A 14,212-nucleotide genomic window follows, 5' to 3' on the forward strand; every position below is an offset into this window, starting at 1 on the left:
CTGGCTTGCCTGCACGCTGCTCAGTAGCTCTTGGCACGCTTTCTTCCGGCTGTCCCCCGCCGGGTACTTTGACGCAAAGGTAGCATGGCGTGTGTCGAAGTGCCGCTTTACATTCGACCGTTTCATCGATGCAATTTTGTCATTGCAAATAAGACACACCGCAGAACCTGCTCTCTCCACAAAGGCAAATTCTTCGGTCCATTCGTCCTGAAATGTACGATACTCCTCGTCTTTTTTTCTTTTTGCCATCTTCTTCGTTGAAGGGTTAGCTGTGAGCTACTGCCCGAGCAGACTGATTCAAAAGGGGGTTTACCCAGCAACAGCCAACGTAGGCTATTATTATCCAATTAAAATAATGGACTGCTCCTGCAGCCAATAGCAACCCTGAACAGGACATGAGCAGCGGAATACCGATGCATGGATTAAAACAGATTTTATTCTATCCAAATTAAATATTTTGTTTTGTCTGCGAGCCAGATGATATCATCAAAAGAGCCACAAGTGGCTCGCGAGCCATACGTTCCCGACCCCTGCCCTAGACTGTAGTTGATTATTTGTGACGCTAAAGAAAAAAATTTTATGACAGAGGTTCTGCTGAATATAAATATATTGCAAAACAAATTCTTTATACTGACACAAAGACAAATATAGCTTTGTGAATACAGTTCTGATGATAAACAACAACAAAAAACTGTCTCAACTTAGCATATTTTCAGTTGCTTGATGAGAGAAATTATGTTCCCATTATAAATGTAAGAATTTGTCTTATTTTTAGACTATTATATCTATACAATAAAAAAAGTATGCTTAGAGATGCATTTGATTTGTGTAGGTGTGTTAGCTACAGATAGCAGCTGTTTATTTTTATAATTTAATCCAGCCTCTCACCAGCTTTAACTCATTATTGGTGTTAAGCAGTCTTACAACACAGCACTCTTTCCTGTGTTGTGATTTCATTCTCTTCCCAAAGGAACAAAAGGTATCAGATGGGTTTAACTTACTTCCCTCAGACTGCTTGAGGCTTTTCCATACGCTCCTCTCCCAGTATTTTAGTGCTGCTTCCATCATTATTTCCTGCTACGCTTCTCTTTCATCCTTTTCTTTAGTGACGACTGTACATATTCAGAAGCAACCCACTGGCTCCCCTGTGAAGTGATTTAGCTAATGGTGTGCAGCTAGTGCCTGCTATTGCCCCCCGGGGGGTTCCTTATCCCTTAACTTTGCATATCCCCATTTGGAAATGCTTAGAAACCTTATAAAGATGGATTCTCAGGCAATGTTGTCTCTATAAAGCTAATTGATTAGCCTTGACTCACACACACGTTTGTCTATGGCTGAAATAGAAGACTTGCGCTTAGAATGGTAGAATGTGCTTTTGAGCCTAAAAAAGTATGCTTATTTTGATTCTTAAGCAATTGAATGATAAACTAAATGGTGAATTAATTGTGCAGTTTAAATAAAATGCTTAGCTTCAAAAACTTGAATTTTGAACCACCATAAAGTGTAGTTTTTACACTTAATACTTTATTTGTAAAGAAGTTTTGTTTATTAAAGGCATTTGAATGTGTCCAGCTTGATGGACCTTAATATAAGTAAATAAACCACTAAAACAACACATAATATACTTGTCTTTAAAGTCTCTTACAATATATACATATATTGTGTGTTGTATTTATTATACATATATACACATAACATACATACTGTACAGTGCTCATTTTTAATCACTTGACTTAAGTTCTTATGCGTGAAGCTGAAAGTGACTAATATTTGCTGAGTATGGTTTAGCTTAAATGGTAATACATTGAGTGTACCAATGACAATTGCTTATTACATTATATATATTTTGTGTTTCAGGTGGGAAACCTAGGACTGCTATTCATGTTGCTGTTTTTTATATATGCTGCTCTTGGAGTAGAGCTATTTGGAGAGCTTGGTATGTCCTTTAGTTAATATTTTTACAGTGTTTATACATTTTTTTTTTTATTATTATTCTCTCGTACTGTGATGTTTTCCCGACTAAACAGGCTTTTAGTGTTTTATAATTTATTTATATAGTTTTTATTATTATAAAAACTACTATTTGTGAAATAACTCCAACCTTTGTTTTAATTCACTTAATTCTTTGTCCTTATGTCACCTTTTAGTGTGCAATGCTGACTACCCTTGTGAGGGAATGAGCCGCCATGCTACATTTGAAAACTTTGGAATGGCCTTTCTTACTCTCTTCCAAGTATCAACAGGTGACAACTGGAATGGCATCATGAAGGTAACAAATCTTTGCTTAAATGATCTGGATTTTTGTTTACACCCACTGGTTATTCTTTTAATTGACTCATACAAAGGTTTCTAAAGAAAACCCTACATTCACAATTCATTTTTTACACTACATTATATTAAGGTAATACATGGTCTTCAACTCAAAACTCCCTTTTTTATACTGTAAATAACTTAAATCAAAAGATGGCCAAAATACTGAATATGTTCTTATGAGCAGTAAATTAACTATACTTATTATAATGTAGAACATAAAGTATCAATTTTCCAACCCATTGAAGTACTTTAAATGTACAGTACCTGAAACTGGTAACAAAGTCTAATCCTGTTTTTGTAAACCACCAAAGCTCCAGTACTTAAACCTAGCTATCAGTTATACTCGAATAGGTTTCTGAATCTACTTTTCATATACAGTGTAATTACTTTGCCTACATTTTTTTCTCTAAAGTATTTTCTTCCTGTTGCTAGGATACTCTGAGGGAATGCCCACCAGAACATCCTGGCACAGACTATGGCTGCCATGCTGGACTGCAGTTCATCTCTCCATTGTACTTTGTGTCATTCGTGCTCACAGCTCAGTTTGTCCTGATAAATGTGGTTGTTGCTGTGCTTATGAAACACCTGGATGACTCTAACAAGGAAGCGCAGGAAGATGCAGAGATGGATGCAGAAATTGAACTAGAGCTGGCTCAAGGGGGCCTCTGCTGCATGATGGGTGGAATCGGAGCCATTGCCGGAGCTACAGGTGGGGCTGCAGCTGGGACAGGCATTAGCGGAGCTTCAACTGGGACTGTTACAGGAGGACCAGTCGGTTGTACAAGTAGTGCAGTAATTGCTCCACTGCGAGATGGAGGAGGAGGTTGCTCAATTAATGATGGCCACATTCATCCTCGATGTCGGCTCTACTCTCCTTCACAAGTAAGTGAAATCTCAAGCAATCAAAGCAATGTTTGCTATAGTTGAAATGTTAGTTTTAAACATAGATAATAACTTATAAAGAAAAGCCTAGCTTAAGGGTCAACCAAACTAACTTCATTTTACGAGAGTGTGTTTTACTATTATCAGTAAATACAGTACAAATATCAAAAACATGGACAGATAAAAAAAAAAAGTGTTGTTTATAATGTTTGGGCAGCAGGGCTCGAAGCAGTGATGTTATAGTGGGCAGTGGGTTGGTTGGTAATGGGTTTGTTGGCTCTGTAGCAATACCAGCCATACCCAAGTACAGTATAACACTTAAGAAATTTGGTATGATAGAAGACAAAGCTGAAAGGAAACTATTTTACCCCTAAAAGGCCACTCGAGAGTCTAAATCCCATTGCTTATGCTTTCGAGCCCAGTAAAAGTTATATTTCAAACCAACATCTATGGGCATTCTGTTATCTAAATGCTAGCTATGACTTTACTTTGCAGAACCAAATGTTAGAATTTAAAAAATGAGACATCTTTTAAAAGCATTTCTGTTAACCATAACTTACAAAAACTCTTTGTTAAACAGAAATCAGGATTTGTAAAAAACGTAAATAACAATCAATACATTTAGCAAAAAGCCATGTTACAGCTACAAGCTGATTTAGCAAAAAAAATGAACATTTAATAAGTTGACTGCTTTCTTATCATTCTCCATTTATCTAGTTCTTATCTCATGCACTTTCCTCCTCACTTACTGCTTTATTTTTAAGATGAACTCTCATATGTTCAAACTTATTAGATACTCTGAAGCATGAAAGTCAGTGTTTACAAACCATAATAATATATTATCAAAACCAATAACCAATTTTGAATATGTACTCTATAGGTCACTGATCAAATCATTGCTGCCTCAGCAGGGATCAACACTGTACAACAAATATGAATAGACACATATTACAGGACAGCTACCCATTGGGCATGACAATGAAGGCTCCTCCTCTGCCTCTGTTACAATGACAGCTACTGCTGTTGCCCAACATGACACCTAAAAATACCATAATTAAATTATACACTTAACATAACTTTCTAAATCATAGCTCACTAAATAATCAGAGACAGATTCACTCATGGACAGATTGTCTAAAATGGGGACTGTTGCTGGAAATCAGGACATCTGGTCACCATTTTCTCAAGGCTTTTAGCCTAAAGTTACCAAACTAGATCTGATAACAAAGCACATTTAACCCAACGTGAGAGCTGTAGATCACACACTGATGAAGCCAATAGAAACACATCATCTGCGAATAACAGAGACACAACCCTAAGGCCACCAAAACAGATCCCCTCAACACCTTGGCTGGGCCTAGAAATTCTGTCCATAAAAATTATGAACAGAATCGCTGACAAAGGGCAACCTTGGCAGAGTCCAAACCTCACCGGAAACAAGTCTGACTTATTGCCGGCAATGCGACCAGGCTCTGACACCTATCATACAGAGACCTAACAGCCCTTATTAAAGGGCCTGGTACTCCATACTCAAGGAATACCACCCACAGGACCCCCAGGGGACACCAGATCCACAAAAACACATATAGACTGGTTGGGCAATCTCCCATGCACCCTCCAGGATCCTTCTGATGGTGAAGGGCTGATCCAGTTTTCCATAGCAAGGATGAAAACCACACTGCTCCTGCTGAATCCGAGGTTCAGCTATCCGATGGACCCTTCTTTACAGAACCCCGGAATAGAGCTTACCAGGGAGGCTTAGGAGTGTTATTCCTCTGTAGTTGGTACACACCCTCCAGTCCCCTTTTTTTTAAATAGAGTGACCACCACACCAGTCTGTCAATCCAGGGGAACTGCCCTTGATGTTCACGCAATGTTGCAGAGTCGCGTTAAACAACACCATCCCACAACATCTAGAGCCTTAAGGTAGTCAGGGCGAATCTCATCCACCCTTGGGGCCCTGCCACCAAGGAGCTTTTTAACCACCTCAGTGACTTCAGCAACAGAGATGAGAGAACCCAACCCAACATGTCTTCCTCAATTGAAGACATGTTGGTGGGATTAAAGAGGTCCACCGACATACAATGTCCTGAGTCTAGGTCAGCAGCACACCACCCCCACTATAAATAGTGTTGGTACTGTACTCCTTCCCCCTCCTGAGACGCCGGATTGTGGACCAGAATCGATTTGAAGCCTAACAGAAGTCTTTCTCTATGGCCTCTCTGAACTCTTCCCATGCCCAAGTTTTCTCCACAGCGACCAGCCAAGCCACCTGCCGCTTTGACTGCCGGTATACATCAGTCGCTTCTGGAGTCCCACAGGTCAATAAAGCCTGATAGGACTCTTTCTTCAGCTTGACAGCTTCCCTCACCGCTGGCGTCCACCAGTAAGTTCGAGGGTTACATTTACTGTTGGTCATCAGTGGATCACTCAGAGATCCTCTTCGAGAGACAGTTTGATGCACTGAAAGTAAATGGGCCGTTTAATTTTTGGACCCCACTTTTCAGTTTTTTTATTTGTTAAAAAAAGTTTGAAATATTCAATAAATGTCATTCCAATTCATGATTGTGTTCTGTTTGTTGTTGATTCTTCAGAAAAAATTACAATTTTATATCTTTATGCTTGAAGCCTGAAATGTGGCAAAAGGTCGAAAAATTCAAGGGGGGTGAATACTTTGACAATGCACTATATATATAGTGAAATAACATTTTACAACTTGGAAAGCTTAAAACCTTGATGAAAGGTTTTGTTATATTTACAGTAAATCAAGTCAGATTTATCTTAGGAATCCTATGATCAAAATGCTGAATACTGTGCTCCATGAACCAAACAAGTTCAAGTAACCTTTCATAGCATAGTTCACTGGTAAGAAATTACTGTGTCGCTCTTCAGAAAAAAGACATTGACTCAATGGGGGAAAAGGCAGGGATGAGAAAACAGCAATAGATCCTCTCACTGGAGGGAAAACAGTGACTTGTAAGTGGGTGGCAGGCTCTCCCACATGCTCATTGTGCTTATTGGTCTTTGTCAGCTCAGTGGTATTTTTAACTCTGCAAAATTAAAAAGAAAATAACCTGAAAAAGAAGACTTCTTTTTGTAATCCTTTTTTTTATTTTTTATATCAATTTGTTTTCAATAATTATTCTTATTTGTAGGCAGTCATCTTAGTATCTACAGTTTGTATTTGCCTTTTTTTATTTTATAAAATTGTTTTATTTGTAGGAAAGTCTAGATTTGAAGCATTAAGTCTCAAAAACAGAATTTCCACCTTTTGTTGTTCATGTGTCATAATAAAGACTTAAGGTGCAGGATTCCAGCTGTAAATTGATATTTGTGCTTAAAAAAATTAAAGTGTGCCGTTTGGACAGGCTTATTTTCAAAGAAAGCACATTCGTAAGCCAGAAAATTATTGCTTCAAGATGTCAAATATTTCATGCTCTCTGAATAATTTCCATGACTAATGACTTCAGCATGAGTAATTTGTGTTGTTATTTTCGAAAACATCCCAAAAACGATCATTTATACCCACTAAGTAGACACACAGAGGTGCAAATTAGTATACGATTTGTAAGACCTTGAAAAGTAAAAACAAGCAGCACCAATACATTAATAATAATGAGAACTGCTTCGCCAACCTTTTTTTATTTAATTCAAGCTTTTTACATTCTAACTCTTTCTTGTATTGCACTTTACTAAAACAGAGAAAAATTCTTAGAGCGGCAATACTAATACTATTATCCTATAGCTATTACAAAAATCTGTGAAGAGGTCGCAACTCTCAGAGTAGTACTAGACTCTGACCTGAACTTTCTGAGACACATAAAAACAATCATAAGGTCATCTTGCTACTACCTGAGGCACGTTTGAAAAATTAAATAACTAATGTCAGAACAAGACCTATAGAAGCTCTTCCAAGCTTTTATCTTCAGGTGTATTGATTACTGCAATAGTCTATTCACAGGTCTGCCCCTAAAAAAAAAAATAGGATAGCTGCAGTTAATCCAAATAGCTGCTGCTCATTTTCTTACTTAGAGCACGTCATTCCAGTTTTAAAATATTTACACTGCCTGTAACTTAAATACTAGACTGTAAAACACCTTTATTAATTTATGAATGATCTAGCACCAGAATACTTACTATTCTTGTATTAATATTCCAGAAATCCTCTGGTTCCAATCTATTTTGTACCCCTAAAACCGAAACCAAAAATGAAGAAGCATCTTTCAGTTTTTCAGGACTTTAATCTAAAACAAACTCTCAGAAAACTGCAAAACTAAAACTTTTAAATTAAGTCTAAAAACCCACCTGTTTAGAGCTGACTTAGATTGATTGATGTAAGCCAGCAAATAAACCCAGGTCAAACGTTATGCCATCTACTTATGATTATCTTATTTATTTGGCTGATTATTTGCATGACTTTATGTAAAGGTTCTCATGTTTTACTGTGATTTACTGTGCACCTGACTGATGTGTTTTTTATGAAAAAAGGATTGTACTGCACATTTGTTCTTATGTTTTTTTATGATGTAAAGCAATTTAAACTGCCTTGCTGCTGAAATCTGCTATAAAAATAAATGTTTAATTCCTTTGAATTAAAGAAGGGGAATTTTGGATTGTAAGCCATAATCTTCAGCATTACAAATAAAAAAAAGACTTTATGTGTTTAGTAATAAGTTTAATTTTCTAACCTGAATGGGTAAAAAATGAAACTTGTTCAGCTGGAACTGTTTTTTGAAAACATAAAACAATGCAATCATTATACCATCAGAAACAAATCCTCCATCATAGTTTTAGCTTTTGCTTCATGATTATATGTTTGTTGTAAAGATGGAATTATTTTATGTAATTGAAGAAGGCCTCGTTTCTATTTTGTCAGCACTTCTCTATGTAATTGATTATTCCCATTCAAGAGATAAGTCTTAACACATCCAATGATTAAATCTATTCAAAGAATGCAAATGTCGGTATTATGTCATCTTACTTCTTAAACTAGTTTGGATCATAGTCTAAATATGAGAGAAAGAAATGTGTCAAGAAAGATGGACATACAGGAGCTTCATAGAGTAAGGAACCAGATAACAGTAAATCAAACGGGGTCATAGGCACAAAATACCACAGCTAATACCCCCAGCACAATCCATCAATCAAGCTGACTCACCCCCCACTGTGCATCTGCCACAATGTGAGCAATTGTAAATGTTCACTGAATACTTGGTTGCTGCCAAGGACCTGGTATTATCTGTTGCCCTCTTCACCTTCCAACATTTAGCAGTCTTTTTGCTGATATCTGAAAAAAAACATGAGGAGAAGGTATCTGCTGAAGAAATAAGCAGTCCACAAGGAAGAAAAGATTAACTATTGCATTTTAACTAAATATTACAATTGTAAACTTTCAGGGGTTAGGAACGATCCAAGTAACCAGACCACATGAGAATTACCATCACCCACAAATAAGAAATGACTATGTCATTAAGGAAGACAAGAAAAATGCAGTTAACATGTCTTCAGCTTTGAACCTGCAAGAAGGAGGTAGCCTATAAGTGTAGGAGAGAGTGATGCCTGTCTTGCAACTGCCAGTTGGAGCTGAAAATAAAATTTTCTACAACATATTGTGCTTAATTGAGCAACACTTTCCATTCAGAACTTGGCATGTTTTACAGGAAAGCAATAATGAAAGAAAACAGTAAAGGGATGACAAAGAGAATGGTACAAAGAGTACATGTAATTTTGCAAAGATTGCCCCAGAAAAAAAACAGTTATAGAATGGAGTGAAGACTTACACAGATCAGATATTGGAAAACCTTGTATGTATTTTAATAAAGGTTAGCTGATATTAATTTGGGTTTCAGATATTTTTACTGATAATAACTGTTTAATTCTTTCTGTTGTGGATAAGATTAAGATTATTTTTAATGAAAACAATTATATTTCAGAAACTACAATAATTTGCTCCTATTTTCAGTGTGATAATGCCGTGTTTGTTTATGTGTTTCTGCAGGAGAGCCAGTGGCTGGACAGTGTGTCCCTGCTGATTAAGGACTCATTGGAAGGAGACATGATTGACAACCTCTCTGGGTCAGTTTTCCACCACTACTGCTCTTCCCCTGTCTGCAAGGACTGCAAAAGTCACCCACAGGAGGTTAGTGTGGTGTGCCTAAACATTATCTGCCTTATTTTGTATCTGCTGTTAACAAGACTCTACAATCAACAAAACAAATGCAAACCAAAATGGTGCAACAACAAACGAAATGCTGCTAGCAAAAACCAAATGCAGTCATCGAAAGAAATTGATTCAAATAGTACAGACAACAGCAAACGTGCTCCACCAAGGAGAAGTGCTCCAGCATATTTGCTCTTATTCCAGATACAATTATATAAAGACTTTGATGCTCAAACCTCAGCAGAAAACATTAGCGCTGAATTTTACTTTAATATGCATAAGCAGGTGTACGAGAACAGGGATGTTTCCCCACCAGGCCTGAAACTGGTGTTGGAGGTGGAGATAGATGAAACTGGTTCAGTCCATAGACTGCTGTTTGGCAAGAAGATCTGTATTCGTGAGATCCAGTAGACTGTGTGAGCTGATTCTGTCATGATGGGTATCAGGTTACTAGACCACATGCAGAACACAACCAGAGACAGGGAAAAAGTTCAAAAATGTATTTAAACACACAGGTTTGAATACAGAACTGGTTCAGGGGATTATCTGGTCCAGGACTGGTCACGACTGATTCTCACTGTTCTGAGATTTGAGCAGAGTGGCAGAGGGGGGAAACCAGGAGGGTCCGGAGGCTGACGGCAGGCTGAAGACTGACAGGTTTGATTCTCCAGGGTTCCTCCGTGATCAGACAGACTGGTTTCAAACAGAGAAACTCTTCCAGAGTTTCTGATCTCCAGGGTCCTTCAATAATCAGGCAGACTGGTTTCAAACAGAGAAGTTCTTCCTGAGTATCAGATTTCTGACAGGTTCTTCCTAGAAGCAGAGAGGACAAGAACAAGTTAGGTTCAGGTTCAGGTTATCAGGGAGTCTAGATTCAGGCAGGCAGATTGGCTCAGACTTGCTAACCATAACTGGCAAAACACTCTGGCATTGGAGTGTTGTCCACAGCCCACTTAAGTACTGGTCCCCTGATGAGCAGATGAGAAGCAGCTGGTGAAGTCAGCTCCAGCTTCAGGAGATCCAGTACGCCCTCTGGTGGAGGAAGGTAGACAGCACCCCAGATCCCAACAGCAGCATAAACCATCAGGAAGGGATCCTCGGCGCCCTCTGGTGGGCAAGCCTCTGGATCCCAACAGATTCACTTAGGTGCTTCACTCGGGAACAGGGAGATTGATGTCCAGCTTTGATAAACACAGATTTGCATTACCTGTCCATAATGAGCAAGCATGAAGCATAGGTGGAGAGGAAAAACTCCCCTTTGAGCAGGACCTTCTGTCCTGCTCAATGACATATAATCCTTACACGTGGTTTAAAAGAAACTAATGTAGTTAGTAGAATTAACGCATAAATTTTTATGTAATGTTCAATTAATTGGAATTTACTATTAATATAATGGTAAATATTTTTAGAGCTGAGGTTTATTCTTCAATATGTGTTCATTAATCATCCTATTGTCTTGTTAGGAAATATGAAACTGTTTCTGAGGTTAGCATATAGTGTTTAGCAATACATTGTTTCACAAAAAACAATAAAAGTTTTTTCTTATCAATACAGTAACATTATATCATTACCTTTTAATATACACTATTAGTTATACATCCCTTAGGGGTTCATAATTTATAGCAGTGTTTCTGTCATTTTTTCATCTTATCTTTCTTTTATTCTTTCAAAAGAAATTTGGAAATGCAAATATAATCTTGTTGATGATAGAGATGTTGACTCTCTGTAGGGCATACCTCAAAGCTGATTAATCTCAACAGCTTGTGGAACTAGTCTGACGTTTTCTATGCATAATACAGTCATCTCTTCCTCAAATGTCCATTTATACCTTTCAGTGTCAAAAGCTTAGGATGCCTTATTGCGTCATGAGATAATATGTGCTACACTAAACAGGTTCCAGCACAATTGAAACGGCTGTCGACACATCTGTCTTGCATGATGTGCTATTTACATAATTACCTATGTGTTTGTATGGAGATGTGTTTATTTCACTTTATAGGCCAGAGACATTTGCTGTCTATTTGCCTTACATAATGGATTCTATTGAAGAATTATGACCTTGCAGCTTATAATTCATAATCAAGCAATGATACCTTGAACCTCTCTGAAGAGAGATCCACAGTTAAATCTGACAAAATATATTTAATTGTAAGATAACTGAAAATTCTAATATAACTCAGTCATTTCTACTTTCGCACTATAATAACCACTATTTTTCAGTCTGACAAGGGGTGTTGTTTTAATACTTTAAAAGCTCTACACTCAGTTGACATTCAATTGAGTATACATCAATAGTACCATGTTGCTTTCCCTTTACAGTAGAAATATACTACCTTAAGTCTTTGTGGGATTAGTCAACAAAGAGTTGGAAACATTGCTCTTAGAGTTTGGGTTATACTGACATTATGTTCTCACAATGTTGCTGCATATTTATAGGCTGCTCATATATGATCAAAATCTTCTGTGCTGTTACAACCCAAATGCTGTAATGGATAAATATATGGCGATTTGATGTTGTTGGTGTAAAATTAACATGCCATTTTTTAGAAGTCAGTTTGACTATGGCTATACAAGATTTGGAATGCTCAGCAAAAATAGTCATGGTGGCTGTTACTTTAAGATGTTCAAACTGGGCCAAAATTATAAAAATAATATCCCTAACATCATCTATTATCAGCATAAGCCGATAAACCATACTTTCATGTTGTTTACAGCAAATTATGTACAAAGCATCTGAATGGAGACACATCAGACCACAAAACATGTTTTCAGACTGTAAATATGTTTAATCACTGTAAACTGCAACACCGATAGTGTAATATAGTGTGCTACTGAGAGATGAATCTGATATTTTGTGCTTTTAATTTGATCAGGACTAAAATCATTCCAAACGCCATCCTACTGTTAGATTCAGGAGTTGGTTAAAAGTAAAACTAACAATATATTGCCTTAGAATACATTTATAAGTATGTCAAAAACAAAACTCTTATCTGGTTTTTGTTGCAAAATGTTGAATGTCATACATGTATTTATAAAATGCAATTCCAAACAAGGTTTAAAATATTATTCACCCTAAGCCTGATTTATAGCTAATATATTTACATTTTGTTTGCTGATTTTTGCTCCAACGTAACTGACTTGCGCATTTTGTGATGCAGATCCGATTGGCAGAGGTGGAAGCGGCATCACTGATGTCAGAACAGCTGTCAGACAAATCCTCATCTCCAGTGTTACCTGATGACCTTAGCCTGGATGAACACAGCAGCTACCAGCTGCTTGTCACAGAGAGTCAGGTGTGTATCCTGACTCACTCACTCATGCTTAACAAGGACTTTGCAATTCACTTGTCACACTTGTGTTGCTTTACACTGCTTACATCAATTTCTCTTCTGCTCAGCATCAACAAGCTATTAAATTAAATAAAAATTGTATGCTTTATTTTTTAAACAATTTGATGCTTTGAAAGCTGTTGTTATATGCTTATTAGAGAAAGTAATTAAAAACTAGAAAATTTCTAAAGAAATTTTGAGGGGGGCCACCTACTGCCCGTCTGGGTAACTGTGCCAGTACGGCCCTGGCAAGTGACGTTGGGGCTGCCCAGACCAACTGCTTACGCCTTTGAGGGCTGCTGAGGGAAGGAAAGAGGGCTAGGTCATGGGCAAAGAGAGCTGTGTGCCACTTGTGCTGAAATCTGGGAAATAGACGTGCACAGCATATGATGCACAAGGGTAATATGGGTTGTCCATATTGAACCGCAGTGGGTAAAGCGCAGTTGGCGGGCTCCGCCCGCCTGCTAGGAGCCCTTGCAGCGATGAAAAAAATCACCAATGGCGGGCTCTGCCCGCCTGCTAAGAGCCATTGCAGTGATGAAATCACCATTGGCGGGCTTCGCCCGCCTTCTAAGAGCCATTGCAGTGATGAAATCACCAATGGCGGGCTCCGCCCGCATGCTCAGAGCCATTGCAGTGATAAAATTACAAATGGCTATGAGCAATATGCCAGAATGTATTGAGTGTGTATAAGGAAGAGGCTTTTATTCTGTAGAGTCCCTGTAGTGTTATTTTGAAAGTCTATCATGGATGTGCATCAAAAGATGGGTCATGCCCAGCAGTGATATAGAATCCATTTCCAAATGTTAAATCACTGGTTTTCCATGTTATTAGGTGAATAGCTGCTGTATTACAGAGTAAATGGGAGACTTTTATTGTGAAATTTGCTCTGGTGTGTGTTTTGAAAAGGTCACTAGAGTCTAATAAAAACAACCTGGAAATGTTTGGGTCATAATGTTGAGCCATTTGCATCAATTACTGCATTAGTATAATCTAGAGGCTTTTATTTTGTAGGGTCCCTGGAGTCTTATTTTGAAAGTCCAACAGAGTTGTGTTTAGAGAAAATGTTCAGACCCAGCAATGATAGTTGATGACTTTCCAATTGTTAAATCACTCTTTTTTCCATGTTATTAGGGCAGTAGATGAAGATGAAATGGGAGGCTTTTATTTTGAAATTTGCCATAGGGTGTGTTTTAAACAGTCTCCTAGAGTCTATTCTCTAAAATGGGGTTGAGTTTGGGTCATAATGTTGAGCCATATAGGGCAATAAATATATGTAAAAAATATAGAGGCTTTTATTTTGTAGGGTCCCTGGAGTCTTATTTTGAAAGTCTATCAGTGTTGAGTGGCAAGGGAAGTGTCATGGACAGCAGTCATATAGTATCCATTTCCCAATGTTAAATCAGTGCTTTCACCCTCCATTAGATTAATATGTGCTGTTTAAAACAGCAGAGGTAAAATCTCTTTGAAGCCTGGTTACCTTGACAACGCTTAACGAGCCTGTCAGTGACAGAGAGAAGAGCGCAGC

General features: G+C 37.8%; 1 protein-coding gene across 1 annotated transcript; it reads left to right on the forward strand.

Moving 5' to 3' along the window:
* Positions 1–1,859: 1,859 nt before the first annotated feature.
* Positions 1,860–12,648, forward strand: LOC119781224 (voltage-dependent T-type calcium channel subunit alpha-1I-like; the record flags this gene model as incomplete). The annotated part of the gene is made up of 5 exons (XM_038281619.1): positions 1,860–1,936; positions 2,148–2,269; positions 2,746–3,195; positions 9,194–9,334; positions 12,514–12,648. Coding segments are annotated over exons 1-5 (903 nt in total), but the record flags the coding sequence as incomplete, so codon positions are not given.
* Between the last annotated feature and the right edge of the window lie 1,564 nt (positions 12,649–14,212).

The sequence above is a fragment of the Cyprinodon tularosa genome, unplaced genomic scaffold (assembly GCF_016077235.1).
Source record: "Cyprinodon tularosa strain WSP-4 unplaced genomic scaffold, ASM1607723v1 ctg1727, whole genome shotgun sequence".
Classification (NCBI taxonomy): Eukaryota; Metazoa; Chordata; class Actinopteri; order Cyprinodontiformes; family Cyprinodontidae; genus Cyprinodon; species Cyprinodon tularosa.